We start from the raw sequence: 26874 nt of genomic DNA, 5'->3' as shown, positions 1-26874 counted from the left end.
ATGGTCACAAGGAGGTGACTTACAGCTTGATGTGAACAACATATATCTTTGGTTTGACCTCAAGGCTGTTTTAAAACTCAAGCTATATCGTGTAAAATCTGGTTTCTGGCTTCATTTAAAATCAGTATCCACACATGGTAATAACTGGCAAGGGCTGAGAAGCAGTCACTCCTATTAGATAGACAGACCATGTGACTTCTCTTTTGCCACAGACCTGACCCTTCCCTATCGTTTTATATCTGGCTCACTTTGAACTATCTGCCTATAGGTGCTTACAGACATTTGAATTTATGATATCCTAAAATGTCCAAAATATGTGCTTTTACAGCTTATTCTGTAAAAATCTCAGGAAAAATAACATTCATGAAATTAAATTGGTAGAAATACAAAACTCAGTCCTACCATAAACAAGGAAGAAGCACTCTTTAATAATAATTATTAATAATTAATTAAAATCTCTATTAGCTTAATCATATTTAAATAAATGACATATTTTCTCCCAAATAAATTATTCAAAGTAAATTAAAATGTATATGTACCTGAAATTAAGTAAAATTCAACAAAGTGCATCACTGAATATATTTAGTTTAAAACTTTGGTTACATGAAACAATTATAATTCACTGATGTGCAATGAATGTAACCAGGCTGATTATAATATGCCCATGAATTGAGTATAAAACATGCCCGTAAACTGGGCATTAAAAAAAAACTGACTTAATAAAAAGTTTGGCTAGGTTTTTATCCTAAAAATCTTCACAGCTTGGCTATATAAGCTTTTCTTTTTTTATTTTATATTGGAGAATATTTTGATTAACAATGTTGTAGTAGTTTCAGGCATACAACAAAGTGATTCAGTTATACATATATGTGTATCTATTATTTTTCAAATTCTTTTCTCATTTAGGTTATTATAAAATATTGAGTTCCCTGTGCTATACAGTAGGTCCATGTTGGTTATATATTTTAAATACAGCAGTGTGCACAGGTCAATCCCAAGCTCCCAATCTATCCCTCTTTCCATCTTTATCCTCTGGTAACCATGAATTTTTTCTCTAAGTCTATAAGTCTGTTTCTGTTTTGTAAATAAGCCTATAAGCCTTTCCAAATGGTTTATTGCACAGCAAAAGAAAAACAGAAAAAAAAATGCTTTTATTAGGACAAAGCTAAACATTGCAAATTAAAGTGTCACATTATTGCTGCTACACTTTTTCAATTATAAAATGGAAGTTTCCCTTTTTTTCAACCTTGCCGTTTTAGTAAGAGAAGATATTAGCCCCTACATTAACTAAGCAAATCCAAGGAGTTAACATTATGAATCGCACAAATATTTTTGGAACTTCACAAAATACTGTGAATTGATTCACCTAAGAGTGTTTTCCTATTTACAGGTTGTTGCTGGGTAACAGAAATGTTTGATTATACAAATACCTTCTCCAGGTTACAACTTTTTAGGCTTCTTTCTTCTAAACATATTTCTGCACCCACCCGTTTTATGCTAGGCATGGGCAAGTTCAAACAACACAAAATTCAGCAAACCTTACCATGAGATGATCATTCACAATCATCAGTTCAATGTATTTGGTTTCCTCCTCTACATTACGAGGATATCGACGAAGCTGCAGCATAATAAAGGAAACAGCGCATAAATAAGCCCTGGAACCTGGCTGTGGGAAACTTACACATTAGGTCCTCAGATATGACCCCTCTTAGAACTGGAAGTGTGCACCCTCTTACTAATCTCTCCCTTTTCCCCCACTGCCTAGCCACTGGCAACCATGTTTCTACTGTTTCCATGTGTTTTTGTTTGTTTGTTTTGTGTTTAGATTCCACATGTAAGTGATACCATGCCATATTTGTCTATTTCTGCCTGGCTTCTTTCTTTTTTTTCTTTTTTTAAAATATAAATTTATTTATTTTAATTGGAGGTTAATTACTTTACAATATTGTGTTGGTTTTGCCAAACATCAACATGAATCCGCCACAGGTATACACATGTTCCCCATCCTGAACCCCCCCCCTCCCTCCTCCCTCCCTGTACCATCCCTCTGGGTCATCCCAGTGCTTATTTCACTCAGCTTAATGCCCTCCAGGTCCATCCATGTTGTTGCAAATGGCAAGATTTCCTTCTTTATTAAGGCCAAGTAATATTCAACTGTGTGTCTCAGGGACAAGACTTCTAGGTCAGAATCCCAGCTCCATTGCTAGGTAACCCAGTGTAACCATGGGCTGGTTTCTTAAGTCTCTTACGTTTCAATGTCTTTAAAATAGGGATAATGATAATGCCTTCCTCAAAAAATTATGAGGATTAAATACGTTAATACAATTGCCCATGGTGAGTCCTCAAAATATTTAGCAATTATTATTCATGTTAGAAATCTGTCTGTAAACATATTTTACTTCATACTTACTGCTGCTGCTGCTAAGTTGCTTCAGTTGTGTCCGACTTTGTGCGACCCCATAGACGGCAGCCCACCAGGCTCCCCCGTCCCTGGGATTCTCCAGCAAGAACACTGGAGTGGGTTGCCATTTCCTTCTCCTCATACTTACTAAACATATATTAAAAAGAAAATACATGGTCCCTTCAAAGCTTTGTCTTACTAGACACTTATTTCTCTCACCCTGTTTTTATGTCATACACACCCCTACACCAACTACCACCACAACTGTGATGATATCTTAATTCTGATGACCAGAGTTTTTATTTTGTATAAACCATTTACCAGATCTATGATTCTGGGCAAGTCATGTACACATTTCAGAGACATCTATTATTTTTCCTGTGAAAGAATAATAATAGTACCCACTTCATGTGGCTTAAAGCATTGTACAGTAAATAATAAACTGCTATTATTATTATTAAGTTCAATATGCACTGAACATTCATAAAGCAGACATTCTGATTTTATATCCTAGACTCCAGAGTAGTTCAAGTGTGAAAATAGCATTTTGCAGTTTTAAAACTTGATGGAGTCATTATTAAGGGGGTATTCTTAAGGGGATAAACATAAGGGCTAGTACCATCCAAGCAGACTTCATGATGTGGTTGGTATATACTCAGGCAAGGAAGGAGGCCTATGGTAGAAACAGCCTGAGATGCCACGGCAGCGGCCCCATAATCCATCTGTATGGAGAGTGTCCATATTATCGCTACTATCTTGAGTGTATTTTGAGTCTATGAAATAATATGGCCCTAACTCCACTGCTCCTATCAATATGTCACCCGTGCTGTTTACCTCACTGTGGCAAATGCCTGAAACTAATTCTTACTTCTTACAGACTTAATGTAGATTAAATTGACTGGCAGTTGCCAAAGTTTTTAAAATATTGTGACATACACCTGTGAATACATACCTGCCGTTTACTTCTTTTTGGTCTTGGCTTCAAAATAAATTTTGGTGGAGTGATATTTACTTGTTGGAATTCTAAAAGGAAACAAAAATAAATTTAACTTAGCGCATTTGCCAGGTTTCTTTCATGAAGGGCAATCAAACTTCTACCAGCCCTAATTAGTATAAATTATATAACTTTACTTTAATCAACAATGATTATTATAATTATAATCTATAAATTATATAATTATACATAACTATTAATTTTATAATGTAAATATCACACTTAATTAAAATATAGAACATTAATCTAGGTAATTACATTTACATTAATATAAATAAACATACCACAAAGGAATACAATTCAAAAAAAATCTCAAGCATTATTCCAGTTCTAATTTATCTCAAAATTTTTCTCATATTTCTCTTATAAATACCATCATATTTTAATGGGAAATCATCTAAATAGCCACTTGACCTTCCCTTCCACCACTAACCTTCACTAAAGAATGGCACACGAAAGGTTGGTGAAGATGTGGAACAATTAGAACTCTCATATAATGCTGAGAGTATACAATGGTATGACCAGTTCAGGAAAAGGTTCAGAGATTTTTCATTCAACAGTGGTTCTTAAATTGTGTTCCTTGGACTAGTGGCATTAGCATTACCTGAGAACTTGGAAAAGTAAATTCTTATAACCCACCCAAGACGTACTTAATCAAAAGCTCTAGAAATTTGTACAGCCACTATGAAAAGCATTATGAATATTTCTCAAAATATTTGAATAGAAATACCATATGATTTTAACAATCCTACTCCTAGGCATATAGCCTAAGGAATTTAAATCAGGATCTCAAAGAAGTGTCTGCACGCCCATGTTCATTGCAACATTATTGACAGCAGTCAAGAGACAGAAGCAACCTAAATGTCCATCAGTGGATGAATGGATAAAGAATATATGGTATATACACACAGTGGAATATTAATCAGTCTTATAAAAGGAAATCCTGCCATTTGCAACAACACACGTGAACCTAGGGGACATTCTGTCAAGTGAAATAAGCCAGACAAAGAAGGACAAATACTACATAATACCATTTACATGAGGAATCTAAAATACTCAAACTCAGAGAAACAGTGATTAGAATGGTGGCTGTCAGGAGCTAGGAGGAGGGAATATGAGAAGTCACTAGTCAAAGCAGACAAACATTTAGTTATACAAGGTGAATAAGTCTTCAAGAGCTACTGTACAGTTCAGTGCCTACATTAACAATACTGTATCGTATACCTAAAAATTTGCTAAGAGGTTAGATTTTATGTTAATAGTTTTTATCATCATCACCATAAATAGTGCAGGAGAAACTTTTGGAATGGATGAATATGTTTATGACATAGGTTGTGGTGATTTCATGGATGTATATTTACCTCCAAACTCATCAAGTTCTATGCATTAAATATATACAGCCCTTTGTATTTCAATTACACCTCAATATAGTGGCTGAAAAAAAATAGCCTGAAGATGAGGCCATCAATCTGTGTTTACCAAGCCCTCCAGGTGATTCTGGTAGATGCTGAAGCTTGAGAACAATATTATAAAGTTAAAGATATACTACCTTGTGACCCAGTTATTAAACTCACAGGTATTTGATAGAGAAATATAAATGTGTGTCCCCAAAAAAAGATTTTTACAAGAATGTTTATAGTTGTTATATTCATAATAGCCCCAAACTAGAAGCAATCCAAATGTCCATCGACAGAAGAGATGAAAAGTTGTGCTATATGCATACATAAGAACATAGTAATCAAAATAAAGAACTATTGCTGCCTTTGACAACATAGATCTCAGCCATGTGCTAATAAGGAAACGAAGCTGAATATGATGAATGAGTCCATTTGTATGAACAGGTGAAACTAATCTACAGTGAAAAAAGTCAGAAAAGGGACTGCAGAAGTGGGAGACACTGACAGAAAAGGGACACAAAGGAAATCACTGGGGTAATGGAAATAGTCTATTCTTCATCAGGGGAGTACAAGAGTGTCAGAACTCGGCAAATAGTACACAAAATTGGTGTATTTCATCATAGTAATTTTCTATTGCAGTATAACTGACATACAATATCATACTATTTTCAGGTGTACAAAATAGTGATTTGATATTTATATACATTTCAAAATGGTTACCACTGTAAGCCCAATTATCGTCTGCCTCTGTACAAAGTTATCACCGTATTACTGGCTATGTTCCCTATGCTTTACATTACATTCCCATGACTTCTTTACTTTATAACTGGAAGTTTGTGTCTCTAAACCTCCTTTTCCTCTTTTGGCTGGCCCTCATCTACGCTGGCAACCACCCCTTTGTTCTCTATATTTATGAGTCTATTTCTGTTTTGTTTGCTTCTGTTGGTTGGTTGGTTGGTTGGTTTTTTATCATAGTAATTTTTAAACAGTGAGTGCTCAGTGGTCATATGTAAACAAAAATCTTTTCTTAAAATGTGTTCTTAGGAAAACTAGTCTTGAGAGATGTGTCATGTAAAATAAGGCATTCCATAATCAAATAAGATTGGGGAACACCTGATCATATTCTGTCTCTGGGAAATACATAATGCATAGCAAAAAAGACATAATATAACCCACAACCCAGTGACACTTTATTAAACTTAAAATTAATAAAAAGCTTAGTTTTGAGCTTATATAAAATTGCAGCTTTGACATTTGCCTATTTTTTGTTTCCTTCCAATTTGTCATAGTAAGTCTAAAAAGCTTGAGGCAAATAATACTCTTAAAATGAATACTGTCAACTTCTGATACTAAAAGATAACCAGGAACAAACTGAGGTTTTTCAAAGAATATGGTCAAAATTCATTTTCACAGCAGAAAAACTACTGAGTAACCTCCAAAGTTTCTGTTGTAAAGAAATTCTGAATGAAGTTTTTTTAAAAAAAATTATAAGATTGTATCATGGCAAGCCTATAATAAAGTCCTTAGTGGGGAACTTTTAGTTATTACTTTAAATATTAATTAATGTTTATCACATCCAGTAATGCCTATTGGATTGCAACTTTGTTCTCAAGCAGCTAATCAGGATTTATTTTCTTACCATACTAGGAATTCTAAAAAGTTTCATATGATAACGAAAGAACGGTATAAAGCGTCTATGTGAAGTAAAAGTATCTATTATTCATTTGCAGATTTTTCCAAATAGCAAATTCTGTAAACTAGGAACTTCCTTCCCTTTGGCAGCAGGAGAGAAGGGGTGAGTTCTGTTTCTCTTTAGGGTAACTGCAGAAGGTCAAGGAGCTATGAATTTATTTCAGAGGAAAGAATATTTGAAAACACTTACTTCATTTTCTAACAAGGAGACAATGCAGCCTTTAAGTCATTTTCCTAAGCAGGAGTTTAGACTTTGCTCTAGTCTAGTAAGTTTCCCATTTGCCCTGGTGCCTGTCTCCCAAGGCACAGTCTCCTGGTGCCATAATCCAAACACCCACTCAGCCTCTTACTAGCTGTGGAACCCTAGAAAAGACAAACTAGCTGAGCTTCTGTTTGTTCATCTCTAAAATGGGAATAATAATATTGACCTCACAGAGTTGTTACAGAGACTAAAAGAAGTTTAAAAATTTGACTATACTGTGGCCATAATCGGAGAAGGCAATGGCACCCCACTCCAGTACTCTTGCCTGGAAAATCCCATGGATGGAGGAGCCTGGAAGACTGCAGTCCATGGGGTCGCGAAGTCGGACACGACTGAGCGACTTCACTTTCACTTTTCACTTTCATGCATTGGAGAAGGAAATGGCAACCCACTTCAATGTTCTTGCCTGGAGAATCCCAGGGATGGGGGAGCCTGGTAGGCTGCCGTCTATGGGGTCGCGCAGAGTCAGACATGACTGAAGTGACTTAGCAGCAGCAGCAGCAGCATGGCCATAATCAGGCTGGCTAAGAAGGGGAGGAAGCATCTCCACATCAGCTATACCCTCTCTTTAGAAGGAGAACACGGAAAGGAGTCCACTGTGGACAAAGACAAATGCTCTCTGCATAATCATTGCTCCTCTGCCAAGGCTGAAGCATGAATACCCTGCCCTTCTCACCAAAAGACATGGATGCAACTCTCAAATCAAACCTATAAACAGATGGACTCATAAACACACAATGGAAGGAAAGATCAATTTCACAAATAGCACATCATCATAATAATACATATTAATCTACAATAGCTCTTTATTAAAATGCTGGGGCAAAAAGAAATGAGGAAACAATAAATGGGAAAATATTTACAAGTTTATCTCTATATGTGCAAACTGAGTACTTCACCAAGAGTGAATTTTATATATGCAGACCAATTTTTGCTTTAACAAAGTAAAGGAATACTTTACTTTGAGTCTTTTAACATTAATAAGCTCTTCTTTGTTGAGTACAAGCAATATCTTTCCAAACTCACCCACTATAAACATGAGGTCAGTTTGCATTTTTTTCTCTCTCTTAATGTCACTTGACTTTCTAAAACTGTTATGAGCAGTCGTAGGCTGATGATATTCCTCATATAATTAATTATAAAACATTAAAATGAATTATTAAAGCTGTCTTTTTTTTAAAAAATCACTATATGAAAATCATACCAGATGGAAGATCATCCAAAGGAAATTCAAACAGTCTGGATTTGTAAACCGAATGAACATGGAAATCCTCCTGAAATAACACAAACGAGAGATGAGGCATATACAACCAGAAATCTCCAGGCTCAGGCGATCACAGCTGGGGGAAGTGAAACCTTAAAAGAATCATTGCTTGACTACACATTCTCTCAAGTTTGGGAAGGCAATGAGCCTTTGCACATCCCTCCCACTCACTCCTATATTATCCCAGCACCACAGTGATAGCCCATTAGAAGTAAAATGCCTCATGGATGGAGAAGCCAAAGCCTGTGGTAATGGCAAAGAAATGAATGCACCTATTCCCTCAAGGAGAAGTAAGACATCTGGGGAATGGGGTTAATGTTTTCTATGACTGGTTCCTTTCCATGACGCCCTGCTTCCTGTTAGAGCCTGACAGCTTTGCTAGGCAGACTGCAGAGCTATCAGTCTTCCTGTTGGGAAGCAGGTGACTGGCACAATCAGAATGCCCACAGCAGACCCTGCCTCAAAATTCAAGTGTCACACAAAGATCTATAAAAATCCAACAGATAAAAAACCATGTTTCATCTAAGAAAAATTAATAAGCATTCAAATAATTTCATCTGGCTTCCTTCAATTACTAAAAACGGAAGGTCATAAATAGTCAAATTTAATGATATCACTGTTTAAAAATCACACTGTCAAGCAAAGAGACGAGGACAGCTTTCAGTGGGTACTTGGAAAGTAACACAAAACAGTTTCCCATACAAGATTGTTTATGAGTGGCAGAACAATGAGCGTTTCTTGAAATTATTTGCCTCTCTAAGTGCTTGATTGGTGTTCCATGATACGTGGAAGACTATTTGTGTGTACAAAGCTAGGATGGAATGCATCATGTTTCTCTTTAGTCAATAATAGCAACCATTTCCTAATTTGTGAGAGAGTGAATGTTTAAACTAAACTGAGGAGGAGAACTGAGAAAACTCAGATTTCTCCAAATTTTATCAGCATGGGGCCTTAAAGAAAACAGGCGAAAGAGAAAAATCTGGAATCTAGAAAATAAAAAGAGTGGGAAATCACATTATTTGTGGATTTGATCCATCATGAACTGAATGTCTATGTCCCTTCCAAACTCATGGTTAAGTCATAAATTCCTAATGTGATTGTATTTGGAGATAGGGTCAGATGGGTGCGATAAAGGTTAACAGAGATCACAAGAGTGAGGTCAGAGTCCGATAAGGCTGGTGCCCTGATGAGAAGAGGGAGAGACACCAGACCTCACAGGACACCATCTGCACCCCAAGGAGAGAGCCTTCAATGGACACTGACCCCACTGGCACCATGAAGTCGGACTTTCAGTCCCCAGACTGTGAGAAAATAAATTTATGTTGTTTAAGCCGACTAGACTGACAGACCACAGCACATCACGGTGGAGTTAGTAATGAAGGCTTCAGAACACCTCAGAAGGAAAGTATTTCCAGCAGATGGGAAGAGTAAAAGGTAGATTAAAAAGATATATATATATCGCTGTGGTTTTGCTTTGTTATTGCTGTCCAACTCTTTGCAACCCCATGGACTGCAGCATACCAGGCTTCCCTGTCCTTCACTGTCTTCAGTATTCATAATTTGAGCAAACTCCAGGAGATAGTGAAGGACAGGGAAGCCTGGTGTGCTGCATTTCATGGGGCCCCAAAGAGTCAGACCCGACTTAGCAGCTGAACAGCAACAAGGCAAAACCACAGTGATCTTTTTTTAAAAAAATCTACCTCTTACTTTGGCCACCTCATGCAAAGAATTGACTCATTGGAAAAGACTCTGATGCTGGGAGGGATTGGGGGCAGGAGGAGAAGAGAACGACAGAGGATGAGATGGCTGGATGGCATCACTGACTCAATGGACAGGAGTCTGAGTGAACTCCAGGAGATGGTGATGGACAGGGAGGCCTAGCATGCTGCGATTCATGGGGTCGCAAAGAGTCAGACACAACTGAGCGATTGAACTGAACTGAACCTCTTACATTTCCCCTCTGCTGGAAATACTTTTCTTCTGAGGTGTTCTGAAGCCTTCATTACTATCTCCACCATAAAGTGCTGTGGTCTTAGTCTGGGTGGCTTAAACAAGATAAATTTATTTTCTCACAGTCTAGGGTTTTTCCTTATTCACTATTTAACTTAAAATATATGTATACATATTATATGCATTTATATATATATAATATGTTTGTGTTTATACATATATTCTTGACCCTGAAATATGAAAAGAAAGCAAAATAGAAAAAAGAGAAGAAAAAGAGGGGGAAAGAAATCACCCCACATTGTTTACATTTGCCATGGCAAACAGAAGGAGCACTTACTTGGGAGGTGTCATTTCCTTCCGGCTCAATGAGATAGGTGTGGTTCCCATCATAGAACATCCCACTGCCAAGAATAAGAAGACAGTTAGGCCTGGCAATTGACTCTTGCCTCAGAACCAGATCATTTTAAAGTCAGCAGCAGCCAGAGGACCAGTTTATTTCTCAAACCCTACTTTTCAGTCGTACCTATCACATGGAGTACCCATCACATACCACACACACATGCACCACACATATCACACACACACACCACACATACATACATACACACCCCCACATCATACACACACACTACCACATACCAGACACACACACCATCCACCCATACATATACACCCCCACATCATACACTCACACCACCACATACCACACACACACACACACACACACACACACACACACCTGTATACCATACATTACACACTACATCTCCACATATATAAACACCACATACCACATTCACGTATGCCACACAACACACATATCCGAATCCATATATCTTACACACAGACATGCCATACATTACACACACACCCACGCATACTGCTGAGAAGGAAAGGCCTCGCCCCTGATCCCCCATAAGCAGCAGGGTCCCCTCATCCTGACTCTTCCCCAGGCTCAGGACTGCTGCTGCTGCTGCTGTTTAGTTGTTTCAGTCGTGTCTGACTCTGAGGCTCAGGATTACCATTCTCCAACTGTGGCCCATTATTCCTTCCTCCAACATATAAATCTAAAATTTTAATATGCAAAATATCACCTGGAAAGCATATAAAAATTAAAAACTCTCAGAACCCTCTCGGACTTCCAGGCTGGAACCCAGGAAACTGCACTTCAAACAAACCCCCAGTGATTCTGAGGCAGTTGGCCGAGGGTTATACAGAGACTGGCCTAAACTGCATACTTGCAAGATGCTCTAGCAGTAAGAGCTGACATATTTTAACAACTCACCATGAGCTAAATCCTTTACATTCATTTCATTTTTTCCACAAATTTATGCTGGAGGTACAATGACTACCCACATTTCACAAGTTACAGAAACTGAAGCCCAAGAGACAAGTGGCTGACAAGTAGCTGACCCAGCCAGTGCAACTGGCCACACGCTTTCATTCATACAACAGGGTGGTAATGGTGAGGGTGGTGAGAACCGGTCAAATTCTGAATATTTTTCCAAAGTAGAATCAATAGGACTAGTTAATGGATTTAAAAGGGAGTTTGCAAGGAAGAGAAGAGTCAGTGAAGACTCTAAGGTTTTGACATGAGCAACTGGAAAAATGGTGTTTCATAAGATCCATTTAATAAGATGGAAAAGGCTGCAGGAAGAGCAAAACAGGATGGGCACAAGGAAGCAGGATGCAGGCGCAAATCCAGAGTTCAATTTTGGACCTCCTGGGCTAGAGATGACCATCAGCCAATTGAGAAATTCTCTGGGGGCATCCTAAGCTACATATGGTCTCAACTCCCACTCAGAAAGATCCTGATAGCCCCTTCTTTTAGAGGAACATGGTCTTTCTATTAATATCAGTTTCCTCCTGATACTGAAGGAACTTGTCTTTACCTCTCTGGTATCTGAGAAGAGTAAAGCTGTGATCTTCTGCAGTCATTTATCAGTGTTAGGTGGAAATGACTGCATGAAGCCCAAGTTGCTAACCACAGAACAGTATGTGTCTTTCATTGATCACTTAGTGAAATCTACTGGTTTTCCTGAGCTATAATTATAACGGCCTCCAGCTCTGTCTCTATCCAAATTCTTTCATTCTTGCAGTAACATCTTCCACATGTCCTCAAACTTTCAAATACCCTTAGAACTGCCCTTTACACATCTGTAATGTTTTCGACCCAACGTGCACTTTCTGAATTTGAGTGACATTGCATTTGGAATTTAAAGATAAACAGATGCAGTTTGTAGAATACTACTGACAATATATGCCTAAGGAATAAGTGGGGGGAAACTTTTCAAAACAGTAGGCAAATATGGCAGTGAACATTCTGCTGATAACTGGTCAGATCCATCCAGAAAACTGTACAAAACGTTCACCCTTTGCCAAAGTTCACACAACTACACTGATTAAGTAGCAAACAGATGGCTTTGTTTAAACAGCATCAGGGGCTGTTTCCTCTTGAATTAGGTTAGTATCCAATGCAAAAATCAGTCACTTTTTATTGAACTCAAACATCTTGATACACAGTATAAACAAAGCAGATTCTAACACCATACGTATATAGAAGATTCTGGTCCCATAAATGAAAATATGCCATATTTAATTTAAAATATGTTCAAATCTTTAACAATTAAAAAGCAGGTATGTTTCATTTGCTTTGTTTGAAACCTTTCTGGTTGATTTTTTATACAATCCAGGAAGTATACTGAGTCTATCACATAGTTTATAACTTGTAAAAATCTATAGCTAGGACCAAGTCATTACTGGCCAGTTGAGAGAGGTAAAATTTTTAAGTTACCATCAAAACCAGATTTTGAAAGGAAACAGTAATTCCTACAAACTGCCACAAGTGGGCAATAAATTTACAGTTGATTCCATTCATTAACGTTCCCATAGTTACAGGATTTTGTCAAAACATCAAACATTGCAGGCCCCAAATACTAACTATTAGGTCTTCAAATTTGAAAATCACATGTACCTGCAGGTTATTTATGGAAAAGATATGAGTTTGATTATTTTACCCATTATGTTCTTTAATGGAATTCTGTATATCAGGAAAATGAAAACTCTCAACATGCATTTGGCAATTTATAGAAGATGAGTCATGGATGAAATAATTTATCTCATATTGAATCACTACAAGTGAGACAACATAAATTATTTACTATTTAGAAATAGCTCCCCTAAATATTTGTCAGCAATGTTTGTTCATAAGGTAAAATCAAGATGAGAAGTAATAAAGGAACAGTGAATTTATTTATCATGCTTATAAAAGTCTGCATACACCAAAACACACTTATACACAAACGTGACAGTGTTCCTACACACAGTGGGCTTTCTGTTTGTCTTTGTTTAGTCTTAAGTGAAAGTCTTCTGAAGGGAGAGGTAAATTTTAGTTAGTTAAAACACCTCAGTAAGTCACTAAAAGGTCCTTCAAGTTCCCTTTCCATCCTCTTTCAAAGGACTGCATAGGATTAGTAGCCGTTGGTCTGAGGGTCTTGGGTCTGTTAGGGTTTCTAGAAGGCAGTAATACCTTTTCTCTGCTCTTATGATGTTATATCCACTGGAAAATGGGGGGGAGGGGCAGTACTGGAACATGTACTAGGCAAGATGCTGAAACTGTGACTTTGGACTGAGATGTTAAGAGGAATGAGAGAGGAAGGGAAAAGCCTACAATAGACACTTGCTGTCACAAGAGTCGGCAGACGCAGTGTACTATTCTTGGCTGACAGCTGTGCTTGCCTTGAGATCAGAGATAACAATATTATTGCTGGAGGATACATCAATGTTTGTTTCCAGATTAAGAAAGCTGAGGCTCTCACATATTAGGTATGGGTTCCATGTTTGTAAAAATGTCTCCTTATTCAAAGAATTTATTTAAAATTAGTCAAACAGTCTTTTAGTACAAATAGTAAGTGAACTTACTGTCTTGCTCTCACGCATGTGACCTCCTTTCTCTGGTTATTTGTCTGATCCCTGTGTTATCTTCTTCCTGACTCTCAAGTACCTAGTGCCAGAGCCTAACCAGAAGCACAACTTAGGCAGACTGGCAAGATTTCCCAGCCTTTCCCATTAGGTCTCATTTCTCAATTTCTTGGAAGATGTGGCAGTTGAACCCCTCTCCTGGAAGATCCCTTGAAAGCCTGTTCCAGGGCCCATTCTATCTTCTTCAGGTAATGACTCTCTGGAACCCTTAAGAATGACCTCACTTTTCAGTGACCACTCTCAGCTTGCATTTTTCTCAGTTTTTTCTCTCATTGAAAACAACTATACCTACCACATTCCATAGCACGAAGTTGGGCTAGGTTTAGCTTCCCCATTAGACTGGGAGCTCTTGGGGACAGGGCTCACGTTCTAATCTGCTTAATATTCCAGGCAGCTGGCACACAGCAGATGCTCCATAACTGTTTGTTAGATGAAAACACTCATGTTTCTAACTTGGTAACAGACAGGAAGTCTTTTAAAGATTTCAAACAAGAATTTCACAAAACTGAAGTGTGATTGGTTCCTGCCCCCAAAAAAGTAGCAGAAATGAGCTGAGATGAATTAGACTAACTAGAATGCTAAACTTAGATCACGAACTCCTTATTGCAAAATTCAGGCTTACAAAGAAGGAAGTAGGAGAAACCACCAGGCAACTCAGGTATGACCTAAATCAAATCCTTTATGATTATACAGCAGAAGTGACAAAGAGATCAAGGGATTATATCTGGGTGACAGAGTCCCTAAAGAACTATGGATGGAAGTTTGAAACATTATACAGGAGGCAGAAACCAGAACCATTCCAAAGAAAAAGGAATGAAAGAAAGCAAAGTGGTTGTCTAAGAAGGCTTTAGAAATAGCTGAGAAAAGAAGTGAAAGACAAGGTAGAAAGGGAAAGATATACCCATCTGAGCACAGAGTTTCAGAGAATAGCAAGGATAGATAGGAAGGCCTTCTTAAATAAACACTGCAGAAATAGAGGAAAACAATACAATCACAGAGACTAGAGTGGGGAGCCTGGTGTGCTGCCGTCTATGGGATCGCACAGAGTCGGACACGACTGAAGCGACTTAGCAGCAGCAGCAGAGGTATCTTCAAGAAAACTGGAGATATGAAGGGAATATTTCATGCAAGGATGGGCATGATAAAAGGTGGAAACAGTAAGGGCTTAACAGAAGTAGAAGCTATTAAGAAGAGGTAGCAAGAATACACAGAGCTGTACAAAACAGGTCTCAATGACCTGGATAACCATGATCGTGTGATCACTTACTTAGAGCCAGACATCCTGGAGTGTGAAGTCAAGTGGGCTGTAGGAAGCATTACTATGAACAAAGTGAGTAGAGGGACAGAATTCTAGCTGAGCTCTTTCAAATCTTAGAAGATGAGGCTGTTAAAGTGCTACACTCAATATGTCAGCAAATTTGGGAAAATCTGCACTGACCGTAGGACTGGAAAAGGTCAGTTTTCATTTCAATCCCCAAGAAGGACAATGCTAAGCAATGCTCAAACTACCATACAATGTGCTCATTTCATATGCTGGCAAGGTTATGCCCAAAATCCTTCAAGCTAGGCGTCAGCGATGCATAAATCAAGACTTACCAGATGTATAAGATGGCTTTTGAAGAAGCAGAGGAATCAGAGATCAAATTGTCAATGCTGGTTGACAGAAAAAAACAAGAGAATTCCAGAAAAACATCTACTTCTGCTTCATTGACTACACTAAAGCCTTTGACTGTGTCGATCATAACAATCTGTGGAAAATTGTTAAAGAGATGAAGGTACCAGACCACCTGGCCTGTCTCCTGAGAAATCTGTATGTGAGTCAAGAAGCAACAGTTAGAACCTGACATGGAACAACATACTGGTTCAAAACTGGGAAAGAAGTATGTCAAGGCTGTGAGCTTCCCAACAGACCCAGTGGGTAAAGAATCCGCCTGCAATGCAGGAGATGGAGGCAGACACAAGTTCATTCTTGGGCCAGGGAGATCCCCTGGAGGAGGGTGTGGCAATCCACTCCAGTATTCTTGCTTGGAGAATCCTATGGAGAGAGAAGCCTGGTGGGCTATAGTCCATAGGGTCACAAAAAGCCAGACACGAGTAAAGAAATGGAACACACACACATGCATGCACACACGTCAAGGCTATATATTGCCATTCTGCTTATTTAACTTATATGTAGAGTTCAGTACAGTTCAGTCACTCAGTCATGTCCAACTCTTTGTGACCTCATGGACTGCAGCACACCAGGCTTCCCTGTCCATCAACCACACCCGGAGCTTGCTCAAATTCATGTCCATCAAGTTGGTGATGTCATCCAACCATCTCATTCTCTGTCATCCCCTTCTCCTCCTGCCTTCAATCTTTCCCAGCATTAGGGTCTTTTCCAATGAGTCAGTTCTTCCCATTAGGTGGCCAAAGTATTGGAGTTTCAGCTTCAACATCAGTCCTTTCAATGAATTTTCAGGACTGATTTCCTTTAGCATGGACTGGTTGGATCTCCTTGCAGTCCAAGGGACTCTCAAGAGTCTTCTCCAACACCACGGTTCAAAAGCATCAATTCTTAGGTGCTCAGCTTTCTTCGTCCAACTCTCACATCCATATATGACTACTGGAAAAACCATAGCTTTGACTAGATGAACCTTTGTCAGCAAAGTAATGTCTCTGCTTTTTAATATGCTGCCTAGGTTTGTCATAGCTTTTCTCCCAGGGAGCAAGGGTCTTTTAATTTCATGGCTGCACTCACCATCTGCAGTGACTTTGGAGCTCAAAAAAATAAAGTCTATAACTGTTTCCATTGTTTCCCCATCTATTTGCCATGAAGAGATGGGACCAAATGCCATGATCTTCATTTTCTGAATGTTGAGTTTTAAGCCAGCTTTGTCACTCTCCTCTTTCACTCTCATCAAGAGGCTCTTTAGTTCTTCTTCGCTTTCTGCCATAAGGGTGGTATCATCTGCATGTCTGAGGTTATTGATATTTCTCCCCAAGATCTTGATTCCAGCTTGTGTTTTATCCAGCCCAGCATTTTGCATGATGTACTCTACATATACATTAAATAAGCAAGGTGACAACATACAGCCTTGACATACTCCTTTCCCAATTTGGAACCAGTCTCATGTTCCATGTCCAGTTCTAACTGCTGCTTCTTGACCTACATACAGATTTCTCAGGATGCAGGTAAGGTGATCCAGTATTCCCAGACTACCTGGGAGAATTATCAACAGTTTGTTGTGATCTATACAGTCAAAGGCTTTGGTGCAATAGTCAATAAAGCAGAAGCATATGCAGAGTACATCATGTGAAATGCCAGGCTGGATGAATCATAAGTTGGAATCAAGATTTCCAGGAGAAATATCAACAACCTCAGATATGCAGGTGATACCACTCTAATGTTGTCATTAAGAAAGTGAAGGGGACCTAAAGAGCCTCTTGATGAGAGTAAAAAGGAGAGAGAAAAAACTGGCTTAAAACTCAATATTCAAAAAACAATGATCATGGCATTTGGTCCCATCACTTCATGGCAAATAGATGAGTAAAAAGTATAAGCAGCGATAGATTTTATTTTCTTGGGCTCCAAAATCACTATGGACAGTTGTGCTTGCTTCTTGGAAGGAAAGCTATGACAAACCTAGACAGAGGATTAAAAAGCAGAGTCTTCACTTTGCCAACAAAAGTCTGTATAATCAAAGCTACAGTTTTTCCAGCAGGATGTATGGATATGAGATTTGGACCATGAAGAAGGCTGAGCACTGAAGAACTGATGCTTTCAAATTGTGGTGCTGGAGAAGACTCTTCAGAGTCCCTTGGACAGCAAGGAGATCAAACCAGTCAATCCTAAAGGAATTCTACCCTAATATTCACTGCAAGGACTGATGCTGAAGCTGAAGCTCCAATACTTTGGCTGAAAAATGCAAAAAATGGACTCACTGGAGAAGACTGATGCTAGGAAAGACTGAAAGCAAAAAGGGTAGGGAGAGGCAGAAGATGAGATGGTTAGATAGCATCACTGACTCAGTGGATGTAGATTGGAGCAAACTCAGGAGATAATGGAAGACAGAGGAGCCTGGAGCAATGTGGTCCATGGGATTGCAAAGAGTCAGACATGACTTAGTGAATGAACAACAACAAAATGCTGAGGGATGACTCATTATAAAATGCTTTATAATTACTTTGCCAACAAAGGTCCGTTTAGTCAAGGCTATGGTTTTCCCAGTGGTCATGTATGGATGTGAGAGTTGGACTGTAAGAAAGCTGAGCACTGAAGAATTGATGCTTTTGAACTGTGGTGTTGGAGAAGACTCTTGAGAGTCCTTTGGACTGCAAGGAGATCCAACTAGTCCATCCTAAAGGAGATCAGTACTGGATGTTCATTGGAAGGACTGATGCTGAAGCTGAAACTCCAATACTTCGGCCACCTCATGCGAAGAATTGACTCATTGGAAAAGACTCTGATGCTGGGAGGGATTGGGGGCAGGAGGAGAAGGGCACGACAGAGGATGAGATGGCTGGATGGCATCACCGACTCGATGGACATGAGTTTGGTGAACTCTGGGAGTTGGTGATGGACAGGGAGGCCTGGCGTGTTGTGATTCATGGGGTCAGAAAGAGTCAGACACGACTGAGGGACTGAACTGGAAATGGAACTGGAAGGGGTCACACGACAAGAAAGAGATAGACAGCCACCTGCGTATCACCATCATGGACAGGATGGAGGAAGCTGATACATTCCCGTGTTAAACACCAGCAAACACACTTTGATATTGGAGGTTATGAGAAAGGAAGCAAGGCCTTGAAGAAGGATGAAGTCTATTCCATAGTAATTTCTGAGAACAAATGGACCCTCCCATGAGTTTGCTGTAGGTTAGGTGGGATTCTGGCTGAATAAAGTGCTAAAATACATGAGCTCCTGTGGCCATCCTTTGTTTTTGTGCAAGGAGTCAGGAGTTTCCTGTCTTGAAATTTCTATTATTCCATACATATATAAAATGAACATCAAGGGAGAGAAAGGACAGAATTGGTACCAAGGGGCTAAATACCCCCGGAAACAGAAACCAAAGTTACACAAACCACTCCAGTCTCCATCTGGATGAACTAGAAAAATGTTTCAAACATCACTAAGGAAGCATATTATAATCATTAGCGCCTCTGGCTTCTGCAACTCTAATTTAACAATCTGCTTGGTTTACAAACTACAGAGATAAAAAAGTCCTGATCTATCACTGTTTGAAAACTATTAATAGCTCTTGACATAAAATAGAGATTTCAACCACAGTGCATTAAAAATAAAGTAAATCACTGGGAAAAAAAAAATGGATGATACAAAAACTTTGGGGACACTTACTGAAGTCCATGGCATGTCGATAATGCCACAAATGAGGCAGGATTTCCTCGGATGTGGCCCTGGTAGTAACAGTGTTCTCCTCCCTGAAAGCAGAAATAGAGAATATAAACCTTTGCCATCACAAAGAGAATCAGCCACATCATTTCACAGTCTTCTACCCACTGCACCTTCATGTGCAACGGTCTGTACAACGTTTCATTATCCAGATTAGTATTATCAAACCATTTCTAACAGAATTATTCATAAGCAGTCCCAGTGAGCTGACTCCAAATCAAAAGATAAGGAAATAAAAGTTGACTTAAATTTCCTTTTATGTAGGTGATAGATGGAACAAAGAAACACATATTGAAATGCATATGTGACCCCCAGCACCAGGAAGAGTTCAGTGAGCTATTTCCCTAGTTGAGTTACCCTGAGGAACTCAACCTTGCATGCATGCATGTTAAGTCACTTCAATTGTGTCTGACTCTTTGCAACCTTATGGACTTGTAGCCCTCCAGGCTCCTCTGTCCATGGGATTCTCCAGGCAAGATCACTGGAGTGGGTTGCCATGGCCTCCTCCAAGGGATCTTCCAGACCCAGGGATTGAACCCATGTCTCTTATGTTTCTTGCGTTGAGAGGCAGGTTCTTTACTGATAGCACCACCTGGAAAGCTCACTCAACGCTGAGTAGCAGCAAAATGACAATTTTCTCAACATTAAGCAAAATGAATACAAATCATCTGAGAGTTACTAAATTAAATTAATGGAGGAAAATGCCCTCTTTCATAGAGTTTATATTAAAACTTAACAACTTTATGATATTCTTTTCTCCAACTAGGAATGGCTTTACTGGTATGCAGTCCAGAGCAGGGTCTAAATTGAGAACTTTCTTTTATTTATTTATTTATTTATTTATTTTTTTAATTTTAAAATCTTTAATTCTTACATGTGTTCCCAAACATGAAACCCCCTCCCACCTCCCTCCCCATAACATCTCTGTGGGTCATCCCCATGCACCAGCCCCAAGCATGCTGTATCCTGCGTCAGACATAGACTGGCGATTCAATTCTTACATGATAGTATACATGATAGAATGCCATTCTCCCAAATCATCCCACCCTCTCCCTCTCTCTCTGAGTCCAAAAGTCCGTTATACACCGGTGTGTCTTTTTTCCTGTCTTGCATACAGGGTCATCATTGCCATCTTTCTAAATTCCATATATATGTGTTAGTATACTGTATTGGTGTTTTTCTTTCTGGCTTACTTCTACCAGCAAGTCACATTAACTAAATTTCACCAAGAGACTCATTTCTTTGAATTAAGTATTCCTGGAAATGTTAGCAGGGTAGGGCCTCTGACATCTCAAGGTGGTACCCTACTCTAGATGCTGGCTATTCAAGAGTGTGGTCTAGAAAACAGCACCAGCACTGGCATCAACAGAAGCACGTCAGAAATGCAGAATCCCAGGCCCCACCTCAGTGGATCAGAATCGGCATTTTAACAAAGCACACAATAGTAAAAAATCCACCTGTCAATGCAGGAGATGGAAGAGACGTGGGTTCAATCTCTGGATCAGGAAGATCCCCTGGAGAAAGAAATGGCAACCCACTTCAGTATTCTTGCCTGGAGAATCCCATGGACAGAGGGGCCTGGCAAGCTACAGTCCATGGTGTCGCAAAAAGTCGGACACAAGTGAGTGCCTGAGGACACAGTGGAGCACTAGGTGATTCATATGCACAATAAAATTTGAGAAGCACAGGTCTAAATGACCTTTCTCAATCCTCCACTAATTGCTCATTTCCTCAGAAGCTGAAAGCTTCTAGTTCAACTGGCTCACTGAGATGTGAAACAGTGACATAAGGACTAGAGGAAAGGGTGGTTTAAAGGGGCAAATGTTATCTACTTCACAATCTGTCTTAAGGACTAACCCTACTTAAAATACACAGTGCTTGACAAGTGCAGAGGAGAGAACAGGAAGATATAGTAATGGAACAACGGTGAAGATATTATCTTCACTGCAATTCTGGGGAAGGCAGCCTGTTTCTCCTCATAAGATAATCCCAAGAATAGGGCAAAGTTCAGCTTTGCTGGGGGACAAAGAGCAGGCAGGAAGGCACACAGTGCGAGCCCTGACACCTCCAAATTCCCATGGAGTCACTGGGCATCATGAACTGAGGACTGGGGTTGGACTGGATGGAGGGTAAGATAGGGAAGTGCTTCAGGTGTGGTTCTGACAACAGATGGAACCCAGAAGGCCACAGACTTACGGGCAGAAACGAAGTCAGGCCGTGACTTCCAGGATAGGGTTGGTTTAGATGTTAACAGCTCGAGCTATCAACTCCTTCACTTAGTCATACAAGCTCAAGCAAATCACAGAGCCTCCCTGTGTAATAATCACATAAGGCTGCTCAGAGGAATAAAGAGCTAACATGCATTAAGGGCTTAGGATAATGCTTGGCACTTGGTACACACTCAGTAAATGTTTTCTACTATTATAATTACTGTGTGTTCACTTATTGTCCTCCTCATTTTACACACACAATCTCCCTATCCTCACATCACTTCTACAAAGAAATACTGTCCCCTCTATTTCACATAGGAGGTCACGGTCTCTGAGAGTCAAGGTTGTCTGCCTGGGAAGTTGCCAAGTCGGGGTGCAAACTTTGTGTGAATGTGTGAATGTAACATCTATGTCCTTTCCCATATACTACTTATGAGTTGGACCTAGAAGCTCTGAGCTATGCAGTGCAAATCTAAGCTTTTCCTAGGCTGTTTTTGTTTTGCTTGTTTGCCGTGTGTGTGTGTGTGTGTGTGTGTGTGTGTGTGTGTGTGTGTTTTCTTTATTTTTTGGAGTAGCAGCAGGGGAGTAAATTTAACAGATTTTAAATTCACTCTGTTGGGCATTTGGACTGGTGAACTATCCACAAGATTAGTGGAAGAGAGGTTATTATGCTTCAAATGACCTTGATTTCCTGGACACATCTGATTGGGCTAGAAATCGAAACTTTAGCATTTGATTGTATGTGTGCGCTCAGTCATGTCCTACTCTTTGCAACTCTTTGTAGCCTGCCAGGCTCCTCTGTCCATGGAATTTTCCAGGCAAGAATACTGGAGTGGGTTGCCATTTCCTCCTCCAGCAGAATCCTCCTGACCCAGGGATTGAACCTGCGTCTCCTGCATCGGCACGGGGATTCTTTACCACTGCATTGCCTGGGAAGCCAAGCATTTGATTGGCCAGACACGAAGACCAACAGTCAATGGGGTGACCTGGAAAGAGAATTCTATCTAAAAGTACTTCTTTAAATTGGATACTGACTAAACAAACCAATGAGATCTTCTCTCATAGAGGTCTAACACTCACAGTGAAAAGTAGCTAGAAAGACAGTAGAAACAAAGATGAATGGTAATCACAAAATTACGGTACCAGATGAGGGAACAATGGAAGTTGACAAGTCATTCTATGCAGGGAAAATATATCAGAGTTAAAGGCATATAAAACATGTTTTATAAATTACTAGTTTTCTTTCAAATGCCAACTTTGGAATCATGTTAATTAAATCATAAAAAAGGAAAAGAATTAATGTTTTGAAATAATCCTTCATTATACTGGGGTTAAACAGATGAGTAAATAATAGAAAAAAATCTTTCACTAATTTTCTGGTTCTGAAAAATAAGAGTCAATCCAAAAACAGCATATGATCATGATCCATCTGCACAAAAACCTAACAAATGAAGTGAACAGCTCAATATGGTTGAATCATTATCAAATATTTCCATGACACTTCAAGAAAAGCACAAACACCAGGGGGGCTGTCCTCCATTTAGACTATTATCATTCAAATCTTGAGGCTCTCAACCAGCATTATCTGTAATTTTCCAAATAACAGTGGAAATTAATTTTTGTTGCAATTTTTTTCAGGAATTATTTGCCATAAATCAATAATCATTTCAACTTAGAACTAAAATAGTTTTCTTTTTTCCTTTAATATGCCTGGAAATATTTCTTAGTCCAGAATAGAGGCCTTAATATTTAAAGGCTCCTGTAATTTATATAAATCTATTGTTAAATTATTAAAACAAATAAATAAATTTAATAGATTTTTGCTTTTAAATAAGTATTGTTATACACTGTTTATAAGATAATAAATACTTATGGCAACAATCCTAAGAATTCAGGAGTACATGACAAAGAGTAAAAATATCCCCTTCCTAACACACTGTCCAGGCTGCAATTTCCACCTAAAAGGTAAATACTTTTACCTTTTTTGTGTACCACAGATTTTGTGTCCTACATCAGGAATCATCTATGCATATTTAGGGAATTGTACATATACATAAATAAACATATATTCTTTCAGTGCACATATAGTTTATACAACCCACACTGCTCTGCCACTTGATTTCTATTTTTTCTTAAGGTAACATTGACATCAACCTCATTCCTTCAATGAAGGCAGAATATTCCATCACAGGAGTGAACCATAATTCATTTAAACAAACCTGTACAACTGGATGGTTAGGTTACTGCAACAAACATCCTTTCATATATTTTTTGGTGCACTTCTGTCAGTATGTATGTAGGCTAGACTACCAGATGTGGTCTGGAAGGTCAAAGAATATGTGCATTTAAAATTTTAGTGGATATTTTAAAGAAGAAATATAATTGTATTCCATTATACATATCTGTTTTAAAAATTGCTTTGCATTTAAAGATAATAAAATACACTTTATTAAAAATTTTCTATTTCAATAGAGACTAACACTTAAGCCAACTTACTCAAATCTTACCAATAATAAAGGTTCTCCATATTTTCATATGAATTTCTTGAGGAAACAGATGCTTTATGGAAGTAGGTCTTATATAAATAATAACCAAAGACAGATGTTGTAAAAAAAGAAAAAAGCCAGCACATCCCAGTAGACTTCAGCTCTTTATTCAACTGCCAGTCATGGCTTTATTCCTTACTATCTCTTTTGTTCCAGTAATCCATTGTCCTTGAAACTTTCCTCATACTACTTGATTTAATAACATAGCCGTAATAGTACAGATGTTTATTTTTAGCTAATTAGATAGTTGTAGCTAAAAAATTATCTACCTCTACAAAAATGAACTACATATTAGTTCACATGTCATATTGGTTTCTATTTCCTGGGGGAAAAAAGCTTATTGCAAATTTAATTCTAGGGAAGTAAAAATAATCATTTATTTGAAAAATTCAAAGACAAACCACATTTTTATTAAGCAGACAGAAAGATCTCAAAAGAAAAGTATAATTTACTATAAATAGGATGAGATGATTATGCATGAAAGTTACTCAGCCTGGGTTATAAAACTATGAAAACTTAGTAAGGAAAACTGATTCCAGTACAGCCTCAAGGCCATGGTCATTTGCTCTCAATCCAGATCCTCACAGGAAATTACACCTTTATCAGCTCCAACATGGACTAGGGTCACCTTTTCCAAAAAGTCTTCTCAGATTCCCTCCTCCTCATAAAATGAAACTTTCTTGTGCTTCATCCAGCCTGGCATTTCACATGATGTACTCTGCATATAAGTTAAATAAGCAGGGTGACAATATGCAGCCCTGATGTACTGCATGAAGCACAAACTGGTATCAAGATTGCCAGGAGAAATATCAATAACCTCAGATACGCAGACGATGTCACCCTTATGGCAGAAAGGGAGAAAGAACTAAAGAGCCTCTTGATGAAAGTGAAAGAGGACAGTGAAAATGCTGGCTTAAAACTCAATATTCAAAAAACAAAGATAATGATATCTGTCCCATCACTTCATGGCAAATAGATGGAGAAACAATGAAACAGTGACAGACTTTATGTTCTTGGGCTCCAAAATCACTGCAGATGGTGAGTGCAGTCATGAAATTAAAAGATGCTTGGTCCTTGGAAGAAAAGCTATGACCAACCTAGACAGCATATTAAAAAGCAGAGACATTTCTTTGCTGAAAAAGCTCCATCTAGTCAAAGCTATGGTTTTTCCAGTAGTCATGTATGAACGTGACAGTTGGACTATAAAGAAAGCTGAGCACCAAAGAATTGATGCTGTTGAACTGTAGTGTTGAAGAAGACTCTTGAGAGTCTCTTGGACTGCAAGGAGATCAAACCAGCCACTGTTTTCCACATCTATTTGCTATAAAGTGATGGGACTGGATGCCATAATCTTAGTTTCCTGAATGTTGAGTTTTAAGCCAACTTTTTCATTCTCCTCTTTCACTTTCATCAAGAGGCTCTTTAGTTCTTTGTCACTTTCTGCCATAAGGGTGGTGTCATCTGCGTATCTGAGGTTATTGATATTTCTCCCACCAATCTTGATTCCAGCTTGTGCTTCCTCCAGCCCAGCATTTCTCATGATGTACTCTGCATATAAGTTAAATAAGCAGGGTGACAATATACATCCTTGACGTACTCCTTTTCCTATTTGGAACCAGTCTGTTGTTCCATGTCCAGTTCTAACTGTTGCTTCCTGACCTGCATACAGATTTCTCAAGAGGCGGGTCAGGTGGTCTGGTACGCCCAGACCATTCCCAGGTAGAAGATAGCAGAAAGACTGAGATGTTTCGAATCATCATCTGAAGAATGAAAGTGTTAGCCATATCCTGGGCCTTCTGCTTGGTGATAAATGTACTATTTCATGATGACTGATGAATGTGAGAAAATGTAGATCGAAAGTGAGCCTTCTCACCCATGTACGTCTGATGCAGAGTCAAGTCTCCTTATGTTGGCAGTTCTTAAAGAGTCGTGTCCAGCCCCAAAGCATCAGCTTGTTAGAAATGCAGATTGTCAAGCCTCTCTCCAGACACACTCAATTGGAGGCTGGAGAAGCTCTCAGGTGACTTCCCCGCACTCTAAAATTTGAAAACAACTGCTTTTCGCTACATCTGCCTCTGCATTCTAAAACTCCTCGTTTATTGAGCTCTCTGAAATCTTACACTAGTTCCTGAGCAGATTCTATTATAACTGAAGCATTAAGAATATAAACAGCCATGGCAATTCTCTACTTCTCTTGTTATTCCCAAACAGCTGGTTTTATCAGAAACAAAATGGAGGGGGGAAGGAGAAACAAGAATATGTGAGGATTTGACCATGTACAGACAGGAAGAGCAAAGCTACTTTTGGTAGGTGCTGCTAAGATGGTACCACACAGGATGCTTTGACCAGGACTAAAAGGGACAGAGCAATCAACGTCCCGTTAGCCTGTAACTAAGGGGTCTCCCAGGATGCGGGTCATTCAGTGCAGTAGCCGCGAAAGTCACAGGCAAATCAGTATGAGTTTAGTCACTCTAAAAGGGACAGGTTAGTGCAGACATTTCCAGACCGAAACACCAGCCTGTAACCCTTGTGATCCTGCTGTCCTCCCTGAGTCACAGCTCTCTCCCCTCCTTGGTGGGCATCAGGTCCAGGACCAGCTTCTGCCTTGCAGATCAGACATCCTCCTGCATAAGTGAGATCCCTGCTCACACTAGAAGTTCACCACCCTGGGCTCACATTAGTGTCACATTACCGGCACAAGGGAAGCTTCTTATAAAAGATCAAACCTTACTCCATGCCATTTATATCAGGACCTCTAGGGAAGAAACCTGAGCATTTTTTTTTT

General features: G+C 39.0%; 1 protein-coding gene across 1 annotated transcript in view; it reads right to left on the bottom strand.

Annotated features, from left to right (window-relative positions):
- The window catches only part of ADAM22 (ADAM metallopeptidase domain 22), a 230760-nt gene that overhangs the window by 64136 nt on the left and 139750 nt on the right, over window positions 1-26874 (bottom strand). Inside the window, exons 5-9 of the mRNA XM_068973408.1 lie at window positions 19280-19362; window positions 10298-10361; window positions 7951-8020; window positions 3354-3424; window positions 1544-1618 (exon numbers count right to left, since the gene is read on the bottom strand). Coding sequence (XP_068829509.1) covers window positions 1544-1618; window positions 3354-3424; window positions 7951-8020; window positions 10298-10361; window positions 19280-19362 — 363 coding nt within the window. The remainder of the gene's footprint in view (window positions 1-1543; window positions 1619-3353; window positions 3425-7950; window positions 8021-10297; window positions 10362-19279; window positions 19363-26874) is intronic.

Source organism: Capricornis sumatraensis, chromosome 5, assembly GCF_032405125.1.
Source record: "Capricornis sumatraensis isolate serow.1 chromosome 5, serow.2, whole genome shotgun sequence".
NCBI lineage: Eukaryota > Metazoa > Chordata > Mammalia > Artiodactyla > Bovidae > Capricornis > Capricornis sumatraensis.
This window is presented reverse-complemented; position numbering and strand designations above follow the sequence as displayed.